This window comes from Patiria miniata, unplaced genomic scaffold (assembly GCF_015706575.1).
Source record: "Patiria miniata isolate m_02_andy unplaced genomic scaffold, ASM1570657v1 HiC_scaffold_2, whole genome shotgun sequence".
NCBI classification, from domain to species: Eukaryota; Metazoa; Echinodermata; class Asteroidea; order Valvatida; family Asterinidae; genus Patiria; species Patiria miniata.
This window is the reverse complement of record NW_024037058.1, coordinates 9,297,687-9,313,007: the sequence shown is the minus strand read 5'-3', so window position 1 is coordinate 9,313,007 and position 15,321 is coordinate 9,297,687. Positions and strand designations below refer to the sequence as shown.

Genomic DNA, 15,321 nt, shown 5'->3' with positions numbered 1-15,321 from the left:
ACAGTGTCAAAAAAAAAAGCTAGCGAGGTCATAAATATCGATTGGTGGCGCTATGTAAGTCTAACAGTCGACAGTAAAATGTAAATTTGCCGAAGCCGCAGGTTTTGCAGGTTAGTGTTTTCGAATTATTATTCACTCGAAAGTCGTTATTTTCTGACATTTTATAATGTGGATTTAATCTTAAAATTTATCGTATCTTTCCTCACACAGGACTATAGGAAATAGGTCGATAACAAAGTGTAATAAGATCACAAATAAAATACTTGTGTCGCGACACCGGCTGTCATGGCTGTCATGGCTGTTTACATTACAAAAACGTTCAAATGACGTTCGGCATGTTCGGCCTTGCTCATCAAGTTGCTGTGTCAGTATGTTTCATCATTATCATCATCATTAGGCCTTTGCCTTATCAGTAATATCTGTAGGCCCTACTACCTTGTTTTAATTTTGCAACTTACTGAAGAATCAAAGGCACCGAGTAATTACATTAGGCCCAGTAAAAAACTGATAGTGGATATATTGCCGGCGGTAATCCTGACAAGCTAACGTTTATTAAAGGTTTGCCGGCGGCAATCCCTATCAACAGAGGGCGCTGTACCCTCTAAGATAGGGCTGAATTATAATATATATTAAATTACCACCGACGGTTGTGTAGCACCGTGGTCTAGTGGATAAGCAATGGATCTCATGTCATGAGCGAGAAGACCCGGGTTCGATCCCTGCTAGCGACATTTCTAAGGTTTTTTTTCCCATCCCCAAAGAATAAGAATATTCTTTTATTATTTTAACATGTCTCAAACATTTTATTGCCGAGTATTACATTTTCTTTTTCAGATTTGTGGCTCTGGAGGATTTTTTTTAAAGGGAAATAAAGTCCAAAATTGTAAAATGGTCTGATTCCCATATTGTGAATACGAAGTTGCAACAATAATGTTGGCATGGAGCCAGACTAAAATTTGTCACCGGAAAATGTCTAAGTAAAAAAAAAACCAGTAACTGCGCATGTTCAGTTCATATCCGGCAAGCTAATGTTTACTCAAGGTTTGCCGTCTTCGGCTAAATATCCACTGCCTAAAAAAATAGTTTCTTGTTTGGCCTTTTTCAGTTAATTATTGAAAAAAAGTGAAGGAGGCGGGCGCTTTATTTTTTTTGGCGGATTTTCCAAGATGACGGATGGATTCTTCAATTTTCTGGACTATTTTTCTGATACACTACATGTGTACTGTGTCCAAAGGCGCCATTGCCCTACATAGCTAAAATTTTGTTGGAAACAAAAAGACTATATTTCATTTATAGAGGCCTGTTGTTGACAATATATTGTCAATAGGCTCCTATATTTGTCTTTTTATTTGTTTCCAACAAAATATATTTTTCACATAAAATATATACGTGCAAAATATATTGCAAATGTATGAATTAAAAAAAAAAAAAAAAAAAAAAAAAAAAGGTGGCCGGGAGAAAAGGAAGTGGTAGGGGATAAGAAAGTGGTTTATTTTTTTAATACTCGGCCTCATGATATACACGTAGACTGTATACTCCTGCTACTGATGGACGTGTATAGCGGCTGTAAAAAGACCTAACATGAGAGGACATTTTTAAAATTGTCTTTTGAACAAGTTGAAAGGGGGTGTAAAGTCCACCAAATAGCACTGGTTTAAATTGTAGAACAAATTTGTCACATTTTGTTCTTTCAGCTCTTAACACAACGAATGTCTCCTTTGTTCTGAGTATGTGAACGAACCATCTTACCCAGCCGCCATGAGACGAGCCAAGATTCGTCCGAGTATTAACCTCTCTGCTGCCTCTCGTCGGAGTGTCCCAACCCCGGCAGCTAAGGCCAAAGATCCCTCCCCTTCAACGCCCAAGGGGGCCGGACCCAAGCCAGGACTCCGATCAGCATCCAAACCGACAACACCTCAACCTTCTGAATCTCAGGTAGTTACGCCAAGTAAAAAAAACCTTTCTTCTCCAGGCTTGTTGGAGGAGGAGGCGGCCTCTTTTTTTTCCAAGATGGCAGGTTTTCCAAGAGGGCAAATGTTTTCTTTTATTTCTCGAGTATTTTGCTAATATACCAGGTTTTAACTTGCTATTGCTAACATGGCCAAAATTTTGCCGGAAACAAAAAGACAAATTTATAATTATGGGGAATGTATGATTATTATACAAAATTGAACAGGATAGAAAAGAAGAAGAAGAAAAAAAAAAGAGGCAGGCAGGAAATAGGAAGCCAGTGGGACCAAAAATGGGTTAATTCTTTTTACTGGTCCCTGCTGTACAAAAACAGCATGGTACAGAGGAAATAGTGACTACTTGGCCAAATTAAAACCATGTTGTATTTGTTTTATTTCAGTTTATAACACCTCACCCACAGATTCTGTATCTTGATTGGCCGAAAGCAAGTCATATGGTATTCGTTATTTTTGCTATCTTGCAATGAACGGCTTAAAGTACTATACCCGTAGCTACCAAAGTACTATATTTGCAGCAACCAAAGTACTATACGATCTGAACTGGTTTTGTGTGCAAGTGCATATGGGTGTGCGCGTTGCGTGTATTGAGTCCCACGCGCACGGTAGCGCTACAGATCTGGGTTCAAACATTGCGGGAAGGGGTAGTTTGTTAAAGTACAAGTAAACTTTTGCCTATTTTTGTATTCAATTTGAAGTACATTTTAATTGTATTTGGATTAAATTATTCAGTTATCGAGTAAAGTCAAGCAGAATGTGTGGGAGAAGTGTTAGTATACAAATATTGACTGCTTTATCTTGTGGTGTAATAAAACTAGCCTCCCTCGGTGATCCATGGAGCATTCTATTTTTTTGAAGCAAATGCTTTATGGATCACCTCGGGAGCCTAGTTTTGCTACACCACACGAAGCAGTGATTATTTGTATTATAATATACCATACATATTTAGGTCCTTTATCAAAATGTGACAAATTTCCATCCAGAATTCCTTTTATAATGTCTGTTTCCTGCCTCAGTATCAGAAACAGTGTTGCACATATTGCAATCTACTTCTTTGTCTTGGTATTTTTAGCCCGTCATCAACAAAGATGTTCCCAAGGGTAGCCACGCCCAGCAACACCAAGAAAACCAGCTGAAGAAGCAGCAAGAGGAGAGTGATCAAGTTAAACAGGTGCAGTCAGTGAAAGAACAAGAGCTGCAGAAACGACATGATCAGGAAGAACAGCACCAACAAGATGAGAGACTTCCTCCAGATTCGACACCATCGGTGGATCTTTCACCAAGCACACCGATTCAACCCGTCCCGGTCCCCCCAGCTAAACCCCAACCCGCCTCCCCATCCAAGCCTGCCCCGGAATCCCCAACCAAGACTTCATCCACGGTGCGTCGCAAGCGCATCATGGCAATCCCCAACCTTGGCCAGCCACGCGTGCGCACCGGCCCGAGCCAGCCTGGCAAAGCCTTAGCCAGGGCCGCCAAGGCAACGACCCCGGAGAAAGAGGTTGAGGTGGAGAGGGGAGGGGCCAGAGGGAAAGTGGGCGGGGTAGACGGAGTCAGGCAGGAGGCTGGGGAGGGTGAGATGGGACCTCCGTTGCAACCGCCACCGATTCAGAGACTTACCGCCGCATCGGCTCCAAGCACTCAAAGTAAGCATCTTGAAATGGTTTCAAGTGTGTTCTTTTGGGCCAAAAAAAAAAATAGTCGGTCTCTGGTCAGACCGAAGTTCCGGAATTGATGCGGCGACGCGTTTTTTTTGTTTGTTTTTTTTTGGTGGCTTTTTTTCTTTTTCAAAGTTTGAATTGTACAGACAAGGTGGGTACTATTTTGCTTTTTTGTGTCCTCATTATACATTGGTGTCCTCCATAATTTGCCTTGGTGCCCTTTATCATTTGCCTTGGTGCAATTTCCCCATTCGTTCGTGCTCCTTGGTACAAAAATTTGAGGAGGTGCGGCAATAGAGGGCGCTGTTGTAGCTTCCATGTTAATTTGAAGGAAAAAAAAAAGGCTGACGCGCATGATTTAAATCGCCGCAAACGCTGTCCAGAGACCGAGAATTTTTTTTTTTGGCCTTATACTAAGGTTTTGCTATGTTTACGCGTTTCGAAGTTGAAACATGTTTTTTTTTCTTGTACAGCACCTAGGAGCAGGTGATGAACTAGGGATCTATGTCAAATTTAATCCTTTCTTTTATGATCCATAGGGTTATGTTGCCACCAAATGGCAATAATGGCAACAAAACTTGGCAAAGTCATTTGGTTCCTGTACAGTGGTTGATTTGTTCAGGATTTGAGAAAGTTCTCAGCAAAATATGCCAAAAGAGTAAGAACATGGTTCCCAACCACTCAGGCAATCAGGGAAAACCTTAGAATTGAGTTTCCATTTTTCCAGATGGGGAAAACTTTTGGGGAAAAACACAAAACATCAGGGAGAACTCAGGAAATTTGGCTGTGATCCAGAAGAGAAAGGTTTTCGCCATTTTGGTACATTTACGTCTCTGAAAGGATGACACCATGCCGTTAAAGTGAAAATATTTGTCTTGGAATTTCTCGTGGAGATTTCTCAGGGGAGTTCTCAGGGAATTTTGTTTACATAAAATGCTGGGAATCCTGTGCATTGAACAACAATAAACAAAAGTAACATATTTTTAAATCCACATTTCAAATAAAAAAAATTGGTCTTCACGAAATCTCACTTTACAGCACCCAACAAGGCGCCCAACAGAGCGACCCCAACTCACCACGACGCCCCTTCGCAGCCCCAAACTGTCCCCCCCAAAACCAACAGCACCCCTACCGCCATGACCACGCCCCGCAGACCCTCCCTGGCACGATCTGACAGCACCACCGACAAGCATCCTCAAGGCTCCGAGAACGTCTACGAGAAGAGGCTTCGGGAGTTGAAGGACCGAATGAAATCAGAGGTAGGCAAAGTAGTAATCTCATAAGCCTAGTGGAACACAGAATAATGTAGTGCGTCTGTGTCCCATGGAACACAGATGCGTGATATTTTCCAAGTGCCACGAGTGGAATGACAAATTTATCCACGGTTTCCAGTCCATCACAGGCTACTCCCCAGCTAATGCCAGTACCCATTTATACTCCTGGTTGGAGGGAGGCAAGTGGGTTAAAGGGGCTTGCCCAAGGACACAACGTGTGACCAGCGGCTAGATTTGAACCGCTGATCTTCTGAACACGAGTCATGAACCCTAACCACTAGGCAACACTCCCCCCATGTTTCTGCAGTAATTGTATTTCATTGTCTTCTCCTCAGACTCCATCCAGACGAAGACGCCATTACGTCAAGGAGAAGGTACAGCCCCCGGAGCGAAGCAAGATGACAATGAGTGACCTCATCTACTTCAACCCCAAGACGAGCCCCATGAAGTAAGTCCCTCTGAAATCCCTAGAATTCATTCCAAGTGCATCATCTCACATAAGCTGCGTCTGAAGCAGGCAGTTTTGTCTTTAAGCTACATCTGTTGTCGGCAGGGGTGTCAGCAGAAGTGTAGGGGGGGAGGCGGGGAGTGTTCATGGTTGTCAGGGGGTCTTACAACCCCCATCCGTTATTTGTGTTTTTGTCAGAGAAATAATTTGCCTGTTGGTGAAATTGAGTGTCTGTTGGCATGATATGCCACAAAGAACAGCACCACCTATCATACGAAAACATGCAGTCTCATTCACTTTCAAGAGAGCCGCCATTTTTCAGATGCTGTCCAGCCCGGCTTCCCCTCACACCCCCGTTGATTTGATTTTTCATTGGCCTGGTGACCAGGGAAAAATTCCCGGCTACCCTCCAACACTAAGATGAAAGATGAGTATTGGCAAGTAATATGAAAAAAGGTAAAGGGGATGAACCTGTGTTCACATGAACAGAGCGCCCATCTCTCTTTGAAATTGATTGGGCCAGACTCGAGTCCATAAAATGCTGCTGTGGGGGGATCGCCACACCTTCTCCACAGCGAGTCTGCTACCTTCCCAGCGTTGAGTAATGCCGGTACCCATTTAACACCTGGGTTGAGAGGAGTAATGGAGGTAAAGCGCCTTACTCAAGGGCACACCATGCATGGCCACCGTGGGGCTTGAACCCACAATCTCACGATCACGAATCCTGTGCTCGACCGCTAGACCACACGTGCCCTCTGAATCCATCAAAATCCTGCAGTACCGCTAGGCTTACATGCCTGAATCCATCAAACTCCCCCCAACTTTTTCAACAGGGAGGTATCCTGAATCCGCCGAAATCCCCCAAAACAGGGGTGGGGATTTTGATGGATTCAGGTACGTTAGTGTTAATACTGTCTCCAAATGGCATTTTTGTCAATGGCTATGGCTATTCACTGTAGTGTGCCAATGGCAATAATCCAAGCCGTAACCACAAATACCGATTAAGACTCTGCCTCATTTTACGCAAACAACCAGTTGGATATGGAGTTAGATTTTAATACAAAATCTTGTCATTTTATTGTCTGAATTTGCTTAGGAATACCGCAGTGAGTAAAGAGAAGAAGTTTCCTCGGACCATTATGACTGAGCATGTTGTCAGCGCTAACAAGTGAGTACAGAACTTTGTGCTAGTAAATAGGCAGTATGGGCTCCGTGCACAATTACCCCTTCAACGGCCAGAAAAGGAGAGTTGGGGGAGACCTAGACTGGTTCCCAGTCCATCCACTGCGTATTTCGAATGATCCAAAGTTATTGGGGGCCGGGATTAGTCTGGGAGACCATTGCAAGTTAAATTTGAACGTATTTGCATGCCAACAACGCCTGACGCTCACGCACGAAGACGCTATGGCTTAGCTTTGTGCACATTCAGGATAAATAAGTCGTAGCTGGGCAACATTTCAAATAATCGAAACTTTTTTCGTCTTCGTGTGAGCATCAGGTATCGTCAGCAATATTTATTCAGCTGAATATTCAAGTGACGTTTTACTTTATTGCATTCAGACTTGTATAGTATTCCATTTCAACCTCTTTCCTTCCCGTGACACAGCTCCGTCAATAACAGCGCTCATAACTCTGAGAATGAGGACGATGAGGAGGAGAAGGAGGACGACGTTGACCCCTTTGCACCTCAGGTCAAGATTGGTCCGGACGGATCCATCATACTGGATAACACGAGGTGAGACCAAATTATTTGAGATGAATTCCTTGTCATGTAAGGTGCGGCAGTGATTTTGACTGTCATTAGCCAGTGGCCACTGAGCAGATCAGTAGCCAGTGTTACTACATCTCATAAATATTCATGATCAAATTGGAGCATGCCATTGGCCGTTTCTGCTGCACGTCGTCCAGGAAATAAAAATGATACGCGTCCAGGTGAGGTCATCCCGGTGAGTATCCAGCTCGCTGCAGTGCGGTATTTTTTTCCTGGTAGCACCAAAAAATCCCTCTGAAACCCGCCTCATAGACATGTAGTCTGTGGCATAATCTTTACGGAACCAGTCTGTTGTTGAAGTCCTTGTAGGAAAGACACATTACAGAGTTTTGGCACCAGACTATTTCATTGACTGACGAAGAACTTGAATATCTTGTGCTGAATAAAGCTGAAAAATCTACGAAGGTTGTATCGACAAGGCATGAGTGAGGCTACTAAAAAGGCAGTGAGGCTACTAAATATTTATGAGGTGTAGTAAAACAAATACAGCATGGTTTATTTCTGGAAAATAGTTGGAATTACTGGTCCCTCGGTGTAGGTCAGCTTGACTACCTCCCTCCACTTCGCGTCGGGAGGTAGTCAAGCTGACCTACACCTCGGGACCAGTAATTCCCACTACTTCCCCTCAAACCATGCTGTATTTGTATAATATCACATTACTATGAACGGACCATTTTCACCAATTTTTTTGTATCCGTTTATCTCTTGCTAGTCTTGTGAAGGATGCCTCTCCAGCCAAGACCCTTCATTTATCGGACGATGATGTCATCCAAGAGGATTCCTCGAACACGACCTATGCCAGCTTCCGAAATAGGACATACACTAGAGCGTGGAATGAAAAGGGTGAGTTGATTCCCCAGTCTGTACCAAGCTAATACGGCTCATCAGGCCTGCATGTATAATCTGATTTCCATGGCATGAAATGACAGAGAGTCTTTCTAATCCACCCTGGATGGGATGCCAGTCCATCACAGGTTACTCCCCAGCTAACGCCGGTACCCATTTACACTCCTGGGTGGAGAGAGGCAAGTGGGGGTGAAGTGGCTTGCCCAAGGACATAACATATGGCCAGCAGCTGGATTCGAACCCCTGACCCTGTGATCATGGGTCACGAACGCAAGCCACTAGGCCACAACATCCTCCTTCAGATCAACTTCCTCGAGAGCCCATCACGTGGTCAAGAGCCCATCACGTGGTCAAGAGCCCGTCACGTGGCCAGTCTAAAACGTTTGATAAAACACCGGCTGGCTGGTCTCACTTACTATTCGCAGAGGGTGAAGTTATGGACATTTTAACCATTAACCACAGTATTGATACCCATTAAAATTGTTGAACAAACATAGTAAGAATTTTGTAAAATTGTCGATGTTTTGAAGTTTTTTACCAAAAAGATATTATTGAATGTGATAAATTTTGTGATGGAGCAGTTTAAACGTCTGGTTTAGAACCAGTTAGGGGCCCGGTCGCTGAAAATGACCCTTGTCTTCTATATTTTAACGATATTAAAAAATCTATTTTTCAATAATATGCCCAGATGCAAGTATGACTTAAGGAGTGTCATTCCGATTCCATTATTTTTTGTTTCCCTGCTTGTCCAGACACTGCCAAGTTTTACAGAGCTCTTAGCGCCGTCGGCACTGACTTCTCGATGATCAATGCCATGTTCCCAAAGCGGACCAGACAACAGATCAAGAACAAGTTCAAGAGAGAGGAACGTCACAACCGTCACTTACTCGACAAAGCCATCAGTGAGTTAGACTCCACACTGGAGAATAATCCTCTTGTTTCAATTGAGCAAAGAAAAGTGAATGAAATGAGATTCAAAATATGCAAACTGTCCAACCTTATTTGGTACATATTGAACAAACTTATTTACAAATTGAGAGATTACAGATATTTGGCTGGATAGTTGGTAGTGCACTGGAACTGCAGTCCACATGTAACACATTCGAATCTCACTGCAGTAAATTTTCTTTGTTTAAAGTCTGTCTGCTCCATAATGATTCCTTCTTTTTCTTTTGAATTGCATGTTTCTTTCCTTTATTTCATATTCATAAATACCTAAGACAGTTTACCCATTCCTATTGGACTTAAACACTTTTCCAGTGTCACATGAAATTTGCACTCCTATGAAATCTGGTCCCTTTTGCCCTTTATTGGTAGAACTTTCTCAATCTTCATGTAATCAATCTTCAGTATTGCATACGCAATACTACCAATGAGTCTGTATTTTGAGAGTCCAGAATTCACGCTACACCAGCACTGCTACCATCTGCGCCGATCTCCATATATGGATATGTTTACGACTACTAACGAGAGGGACATAACATAGCCAAAGGGGTGTTTAAAAAAAAATGAAGTAAAGTTGTTGGAAATTTAAACTTTTTGACTTGTTTTGACTTTCTGACCGAAAAGGTTGCTGATACTGTCCCTCGCCTTCGGCTTGGGCCATTATGAGCGTCCATTCCCCACGCCGGTCTTAATCGGACTTGCTTCCAGCCAAGTACATACGTATTCCCTTGTTTGCCAACTTCAGTCACATCACGGTTAGCGAATTCCACTCGAAAAAGAATGTGAAGAATTTTGTTACCTCCCAGTTAGTGTTTGATTCAAAATGGAGTAATCTTCAATATTTAGGACAAAAAGGAAGTAGAAGTGAAATCGATCCACACTAAAGTGTTTCTCCACACTGGGGAACGTTGTCAAACATTTGATGGCCAAGTCTGTTATTATGCTTGTTTGATCAGAGTACAGTGCTGGCTGCCTTTCGCTGTGTGTGCTCCCCACTCCTCGGGGAGTTGAGAGGCATCCAGGAATTACCATAAGCCTGTCAATCAGGGGTATTAATATCAGATCATATCAAACCTTAACCCTAACTCCCTGGGCCTTTTTGCTAGGATGTAGCCTCAATCCTGCAAAATCCTCCATTCATTTTTTTTTTTTTTTTTTAATATGGGCCGTGGAGGGGTGACCACTGCTTGAATCCTGCAAAATCCTGTGGCAGTGACTGTCAACATGTTGAGGCTTGGCCAGTGAGATCCTGGAGCAGTATGGAGGATTTCAAGCATAATCCAGGCCTATATTTACCGGTGTGCTTGGCTGAGCAAAAACAGCACAAGGTCCGGCCCAAGACCTTGACAAAGCTTCTACGAAATCAGTAACACACTTTTGCCATGTAACCTCAATCCTCCGAATTCCTCCTCTTTGGCAATGACGATTTTGAAGGATTTAGGGCGGCTAGGGTTGATTAAAGCTCTTTGGTCATAAGCGCAAATGGGGTAGCACCACTATTTCATGACAAACAGTTCCCTTCTTGACAGAATTCATGATTCAGTGTGTAAATTCATCCATGTAATTTTTGTTGGAACAGGAGAAAGACAACACTTTGACATGTCGCTGTTCAACAAGGAACCAAGTTCCGACTCGGAACTGGAGAATCGCGTAAAAAAGAAGAAGAGCAAAGAGAAAGGAGGGAGTAAACCCACCGCCAAGGGTAAACGCAAGGAAAGAGGCAAGCGCAAAGGAAAGGCTAAACGTAGCATGGATAAAGGTAGGAGACCTTGTCAAGAACATGCTTTACCTCTGTAATTATTTGGATGAATCTGGAGCATTTCATTGTCTATCAAATGATCTCTTAGCCAGTTTCCATTTTTTAAGCTCTTGGCAGGAGCTTGTACATGTTTACTTAGTGGTTGGTCAGTCTGTCCCCGAAAATCGACCAAAAGTATGGTTTTCCATATGTGCCATCGGCGTCGCATTTTTAAAGCTCTGGCAGGAATCATTTTGATCAATTTCATGCAAGACATTCATGCAAAACCTCTTGCAACATGGCCAGAGCTTATTGTGCACTCGCACTTGCGCTATACAACATCTTCCTCGTACAAGGTGGACGTCATTTTGTGTAGTGGTGGACGGTATCCAGAAGGAGGAAATGTCCCCAAAAGGTGGGCGGAGTGCAATTTTTAAGCTCTGGAAGGAGCTTCTACATGTCACTTGGTGGTCGGTTGGTCGGTCGGTCGGTCGGTCCGTCTGTCTGTCTGTCCCAAAAACTTGACCAAAAGTATGGTGTTCCACATGTGTCATCGGCGTCGAATTTTTCACCGGAGCTTATTGTGCACTCGCACATGTTAAAGTAAATTTTGCATACAAAACTCCATGATATGACTCCTCAAAGGCTTCAGGAACTAATAGTTTTACAAGAAGCTAACATGCACAGCAAAGTGCTGAATATTGGCTGTAACAGCTTTTGCTTTACTTAAAATAAGTCCTGGACAGCTCATTGCTTTGTATTGTAGTGGAGCCCATCACAGATCCGGTCACCAGTAAATAACAAGTCCATTATGTAATGCTTTTGTCATAGTTCATTGGAATAACTTGCAACATCGGATGACGTGTGATGGGACATTTGAGGACTTGTGAGGACTTGTGATGGACTTAGCTACATGCTGTTGCTCACCAAAACATTTAATATAAAGTCACTAATGTGTTTTCTCACCCGTAGATGACAACACCGACAAGGACTCTGATGTGGAATCCATTGACGTCGAGGTTGGCGCCAAAGATGCCGGGGAAGATGGTTCGAAAGATGCTGCTGCTGAAGAAGCAGAGGGAGGAACAGCCGAAGACGGAGCAGCCAGGCAGAGCGGCGGGAGCGAGGATGAGATCGACATGGAGACGATACTCAGCCAACCCACGCGGTCCGGTCGACAACCGAAAATGAAGGTGAACTTCTCGGCCAAGGAACCCGAGAAGCGACGCCGGGGCAGTTACCGCAAGAGCTCAACCGAAGACCAGGACTATGCCTCCAGGAGGATGGAGAGATTGAACCGCGAGCGGGAAATAGTCCTCGCCAGGAAAGAAGCTGCCAGGAGAAACTTCCCACCTTACACACCAGGAGGGCTCTTACCATCACCATCCTCATACCCCTGGAATCCCTCCACCAGAGATGCATCACCAGCAGGAGTGAGACAAGTGAACAGCTCACCTTATAATGCAGGATGCAGCAGAGCTAGTCCATCACCAGGGAGTAGGGGTATCAGTACCATTACCACACCCATGGGACGGTTTATTGTCTCCGTCCCCCAGCAACCGCCGTCTCCTAGACCTGTCGGTTCCCCGTCTCCAGAGGTTGCACCTTCACCTGGTGGGACAGCCAAGAAAGCCCAGCGGACCCATATCTTCGTCATCTCCTCCCCGGATGGTACCCAGAGTGTCATCCATGTGCCCCTCAAACCTGACCCTGCCTCACAAGACGCCAGTCAACCTCAGAGTCCAACACCATCCCAGAATCCCCCGACATCCGGTCCAACGTTCCGCAATCCCATGACCACCCCTCAGATCGTAGTCAGGACCTTGAGGCAGAATCCGCAGCAGACTCCTACGGTGATGCGGCAAGTGGTTTTGCCATCAGCTCAGGGACATGTCACCCAATCGCCCACAAACCAAAGCGGAGACCAGACGCCGAACGCTGCCATGTTGGGCAGCCCTCTGGATTATGTAACCGCACAAAATCAGCGAGTGATGTTTGAAAGGTCTCCCCAGCAACATTATCACATTGGAAAACGTGGGAGTACGGAACCACTGACTCTGCAGTCACCTGGGACCAACAAAGTGATTGTTGTAGCACCTCATGCAAACCTGCAAAGTACAAGCTCTGCGACTCCTAATATACTTACCTCTTATTCTGAAAACCTGGAGAATTCGGAATCACATGAACCCTGCATTAGCCCGAGGGTCGTCGCTCAACATCAACACCACTCCGCTGAAGAAACAGTGTATCACCACGAGCACAATCTAACCCCGGAATCCAACCAGAAAGTCAGTCACACGACCAGCGACATGGACACGGATTGGCTGTTGCGCGACGAAACAGTCGGCCACGAAGTGGACATCCCGACGAGCGACTTTGTGGAGGAAGAGGCTTTCATCCCACCCTCCGCCAACGTTGGCCACTCACCCCTCATGAGAAATGGAGCAGACCAAGAGGTCATGGGTCACGTCACGGATGAGCATCTGACTGCGCAGGACATCTTTGACCAGATGACTTACGAGGCGGGGGTGGACGGGGATGTGGGAGCCAACATGGAGGTTGCTTTAAAGGAGGAGATTATCACGCAGATTGCATCTGAAATGGAAGTTGAATGAATATGGATCGGGATCCAGTTCCATCCAGCTGCTAAGCAGGAGAACAAAAAACATACAACTTGCTTTATAAGAATCTAAGGGACAAGATCAAAAATGTTTTTACCGTTCTGACGCGTCTGAATAGGAAGGAATGCCACTGTTGTTCATAATCTGTCTGTTCTTCTGCGTGCGCAAGGGCCCCATTCTGCATGCGTTCCTGCTTTGCAATCGTGGTGCGCGAGCACGTTTTGTGATGTACACTGGAACTCGCGTGAACGACGGGGCGCCATCTCTTATAACAAAAGCACAGTAAAATGGAGCTTTCCTGCCTGGCCAGTGGGCCAATTTTTTTGTCCCGTTCTACCGCGTGAGAACTGTCCTATTGTTAGTTTTATTGCCTCCCGTGCCAAATGAGAAGGAACGCATTTCCACGCGCGGGAACGGGAACATGTTTTTGGTCTTGTCACTAATGTGTCCATATGAGGGCGCCAGTGTTGCAAACTACTCCATACAAGTTATTACTACTGATGTCAATTATTAAACTGTACAGGGTGAGTAAAAGAAACCTAAATGGCGCCCCCTATTTTGTAACGAAGTTCATTGGAACTACTATAGCCTCAATCCTGCAAGTTCCTCCATTATTTCTTGAATATGGTCCGGGAAGGGTTGACCACTGCCTGAATCCTGCAAAATCCTGCGGCAGTGACTGTCAAAAGGTTGTGCATTGGTTTTACATTTTTTTTTGGAAAAGTGTAATATCCACTGAGCTGAAACTGGTTACATTTTTTAGCATTCCTCATGCACTGATTTCCTTAAATGGAGATTTTTTTTGCACTGCCTCGGCGAGGCACATACCATAGACATGGCCAGAGGGGTGTTTCACAAAACATGAAGTAAAATGTTGAATGAAATTGTCATTGGAAATTTGTGAATTTTTGACTTGTTTGATCGAACGGTATTTATGAATGGAAGTAAATATGTGCTTAGCAGGTTTTTAAACAATTACGTTTAAAACCGGCTAGGGGCCTGGCCGTGGACAATATTAGGTTCGGGTCATTATCTGCGTCTGGGGCCAATTTCATAGAGCTGCTTAAGCACAAAATTTGCTTAAGCACAAAAATGTCTTGCTTAATAAAATCATGTTACCGGCCAAAACTCCATGCAATTGTTATGCTAAGTAAACAACAGCTAAATACCAGTCACAAGCAATGTACATCACATGGAGTTTTGGCCGGTAACCCAATGTTACTAAGCAATGTTTTTTCATGCTTAAGCAAATTTTGTGCTTAAGCAGCTCTATGAAATTGGGCCCTGGCCCTATGCCGGTTTTAAACGTACTTGTTTGAAACTGGCCAAGCACATATTTATTCCCTTAATTTAGACTGCGCAGGGTAGACTGGTTCCTGCCCTCTATATGGATCAATAGTGTAGGGACCAGGAACCAGTCTACTGGCAGGGCCGATCTGTTTGTGCACAAAAGTAACCACCCAAAATAGAAGGGAAAACGTATAAGTTGAATATTATGTTATAAGAACAGATTCAAATTATTTAAAGAGCTCAGACGATACATCTTTAAGAACCAGACTTTACTTAAATCCCAACTTTCCAATCTATTTTTATAATATATAAATTTTGTACGTGTACCGAAGTGACGATTGATTTAAGATTTGAAGTTGGAATTTATTGTGGGTAAATAAACAAAACAGTTCAGAACTACCTGATAAATAAAGGTGTGAAAAATATCCATAGAGACCACCCGAAGTCCCTTTAGTACGGCCGATAGGTGACGGGACTGCAGACTGTGCCTTTGAGGATACAAGCATGGCGTTTGGCACACAGAGTATGTCCTAAGAAAGATATTTGGCTATAGAGCCATTTTGAAAACTTTGAAAATTGCTTGCTATTCTGCCTATATTTACGATTAAAAGGACAAATCTACGATGGCCCTATAGCCAAATATCTTTCTTAAGACATACCGTACTCTGAATGTGTGCCAAATGCCATCAAAGGCACAATTCCCCCAAATATTTCCCCTATCTGCCGCACTACTTTCATTTATGTTATCAATTTATTTGCA

General features: G+C 44.0%; 1 protein-coding gene across 1 annotated transcript; it reads left to right on the top strand.

Annotated features, from left to right (window-relative positions):
- Positions 1–47: 47 nt before the first annotated feature.
- LOC119726440 (nuclear receptor corepressor 2-like) lies at positions 48–13,316 on the top strand. Its single transcript, XM_038198092.1, has 11 exons — positions 48–110; positions 1,695–1,935; positions 3,040–3,613; positions 4,667–4,887; positions 5,238–5,350; positions 6,447–6,518; positions 6,957–7,085; positions 7,834–7,964; positions 8,720–8,869; positions 10,492–10,671; positions 11,623–13,316. Exons 2-11 carry the CDS (start codon positions 1,759–1,761, stop codon positions 13,263–13,265), a joined length of 3,390 nt encoding a protein of 1,129 aa, XP_038054020.1. The 5' UTR covers positions 48–110; positions 1,695–1,758; the 3' UTR covers positions 13,266–13,316.
- The last annotated feature ends 2,005 nt before the right edge of the window (positions 13,317–15,321 follow it).

Excerpts from the sequence above, each read along its gene's own strand:
- LOC119726440 (XM_038198092.1), top strand. The coding sequence starts at position 1,759 with ATGAGACGAGCCAAGATTCGTCCGAGTATTAACCTCTCTGCTGCCTCT. Across the intron at positions 1,936-3,039 it reads CTCAACCTTCTGAATCTCAG|CCCGTCATCAACAAAGATGT; the intron begins GTAGTTACGCCA and ends TGGTATTTTTAG. Across the intron at positions 3,614-4,666 it reads ATCGGCTCCAAGCACTCAAA|CACCCAACAAGGCGCCCAAC; the intron begins GTAAGCATCTTG and ends CTCACTTTACAG.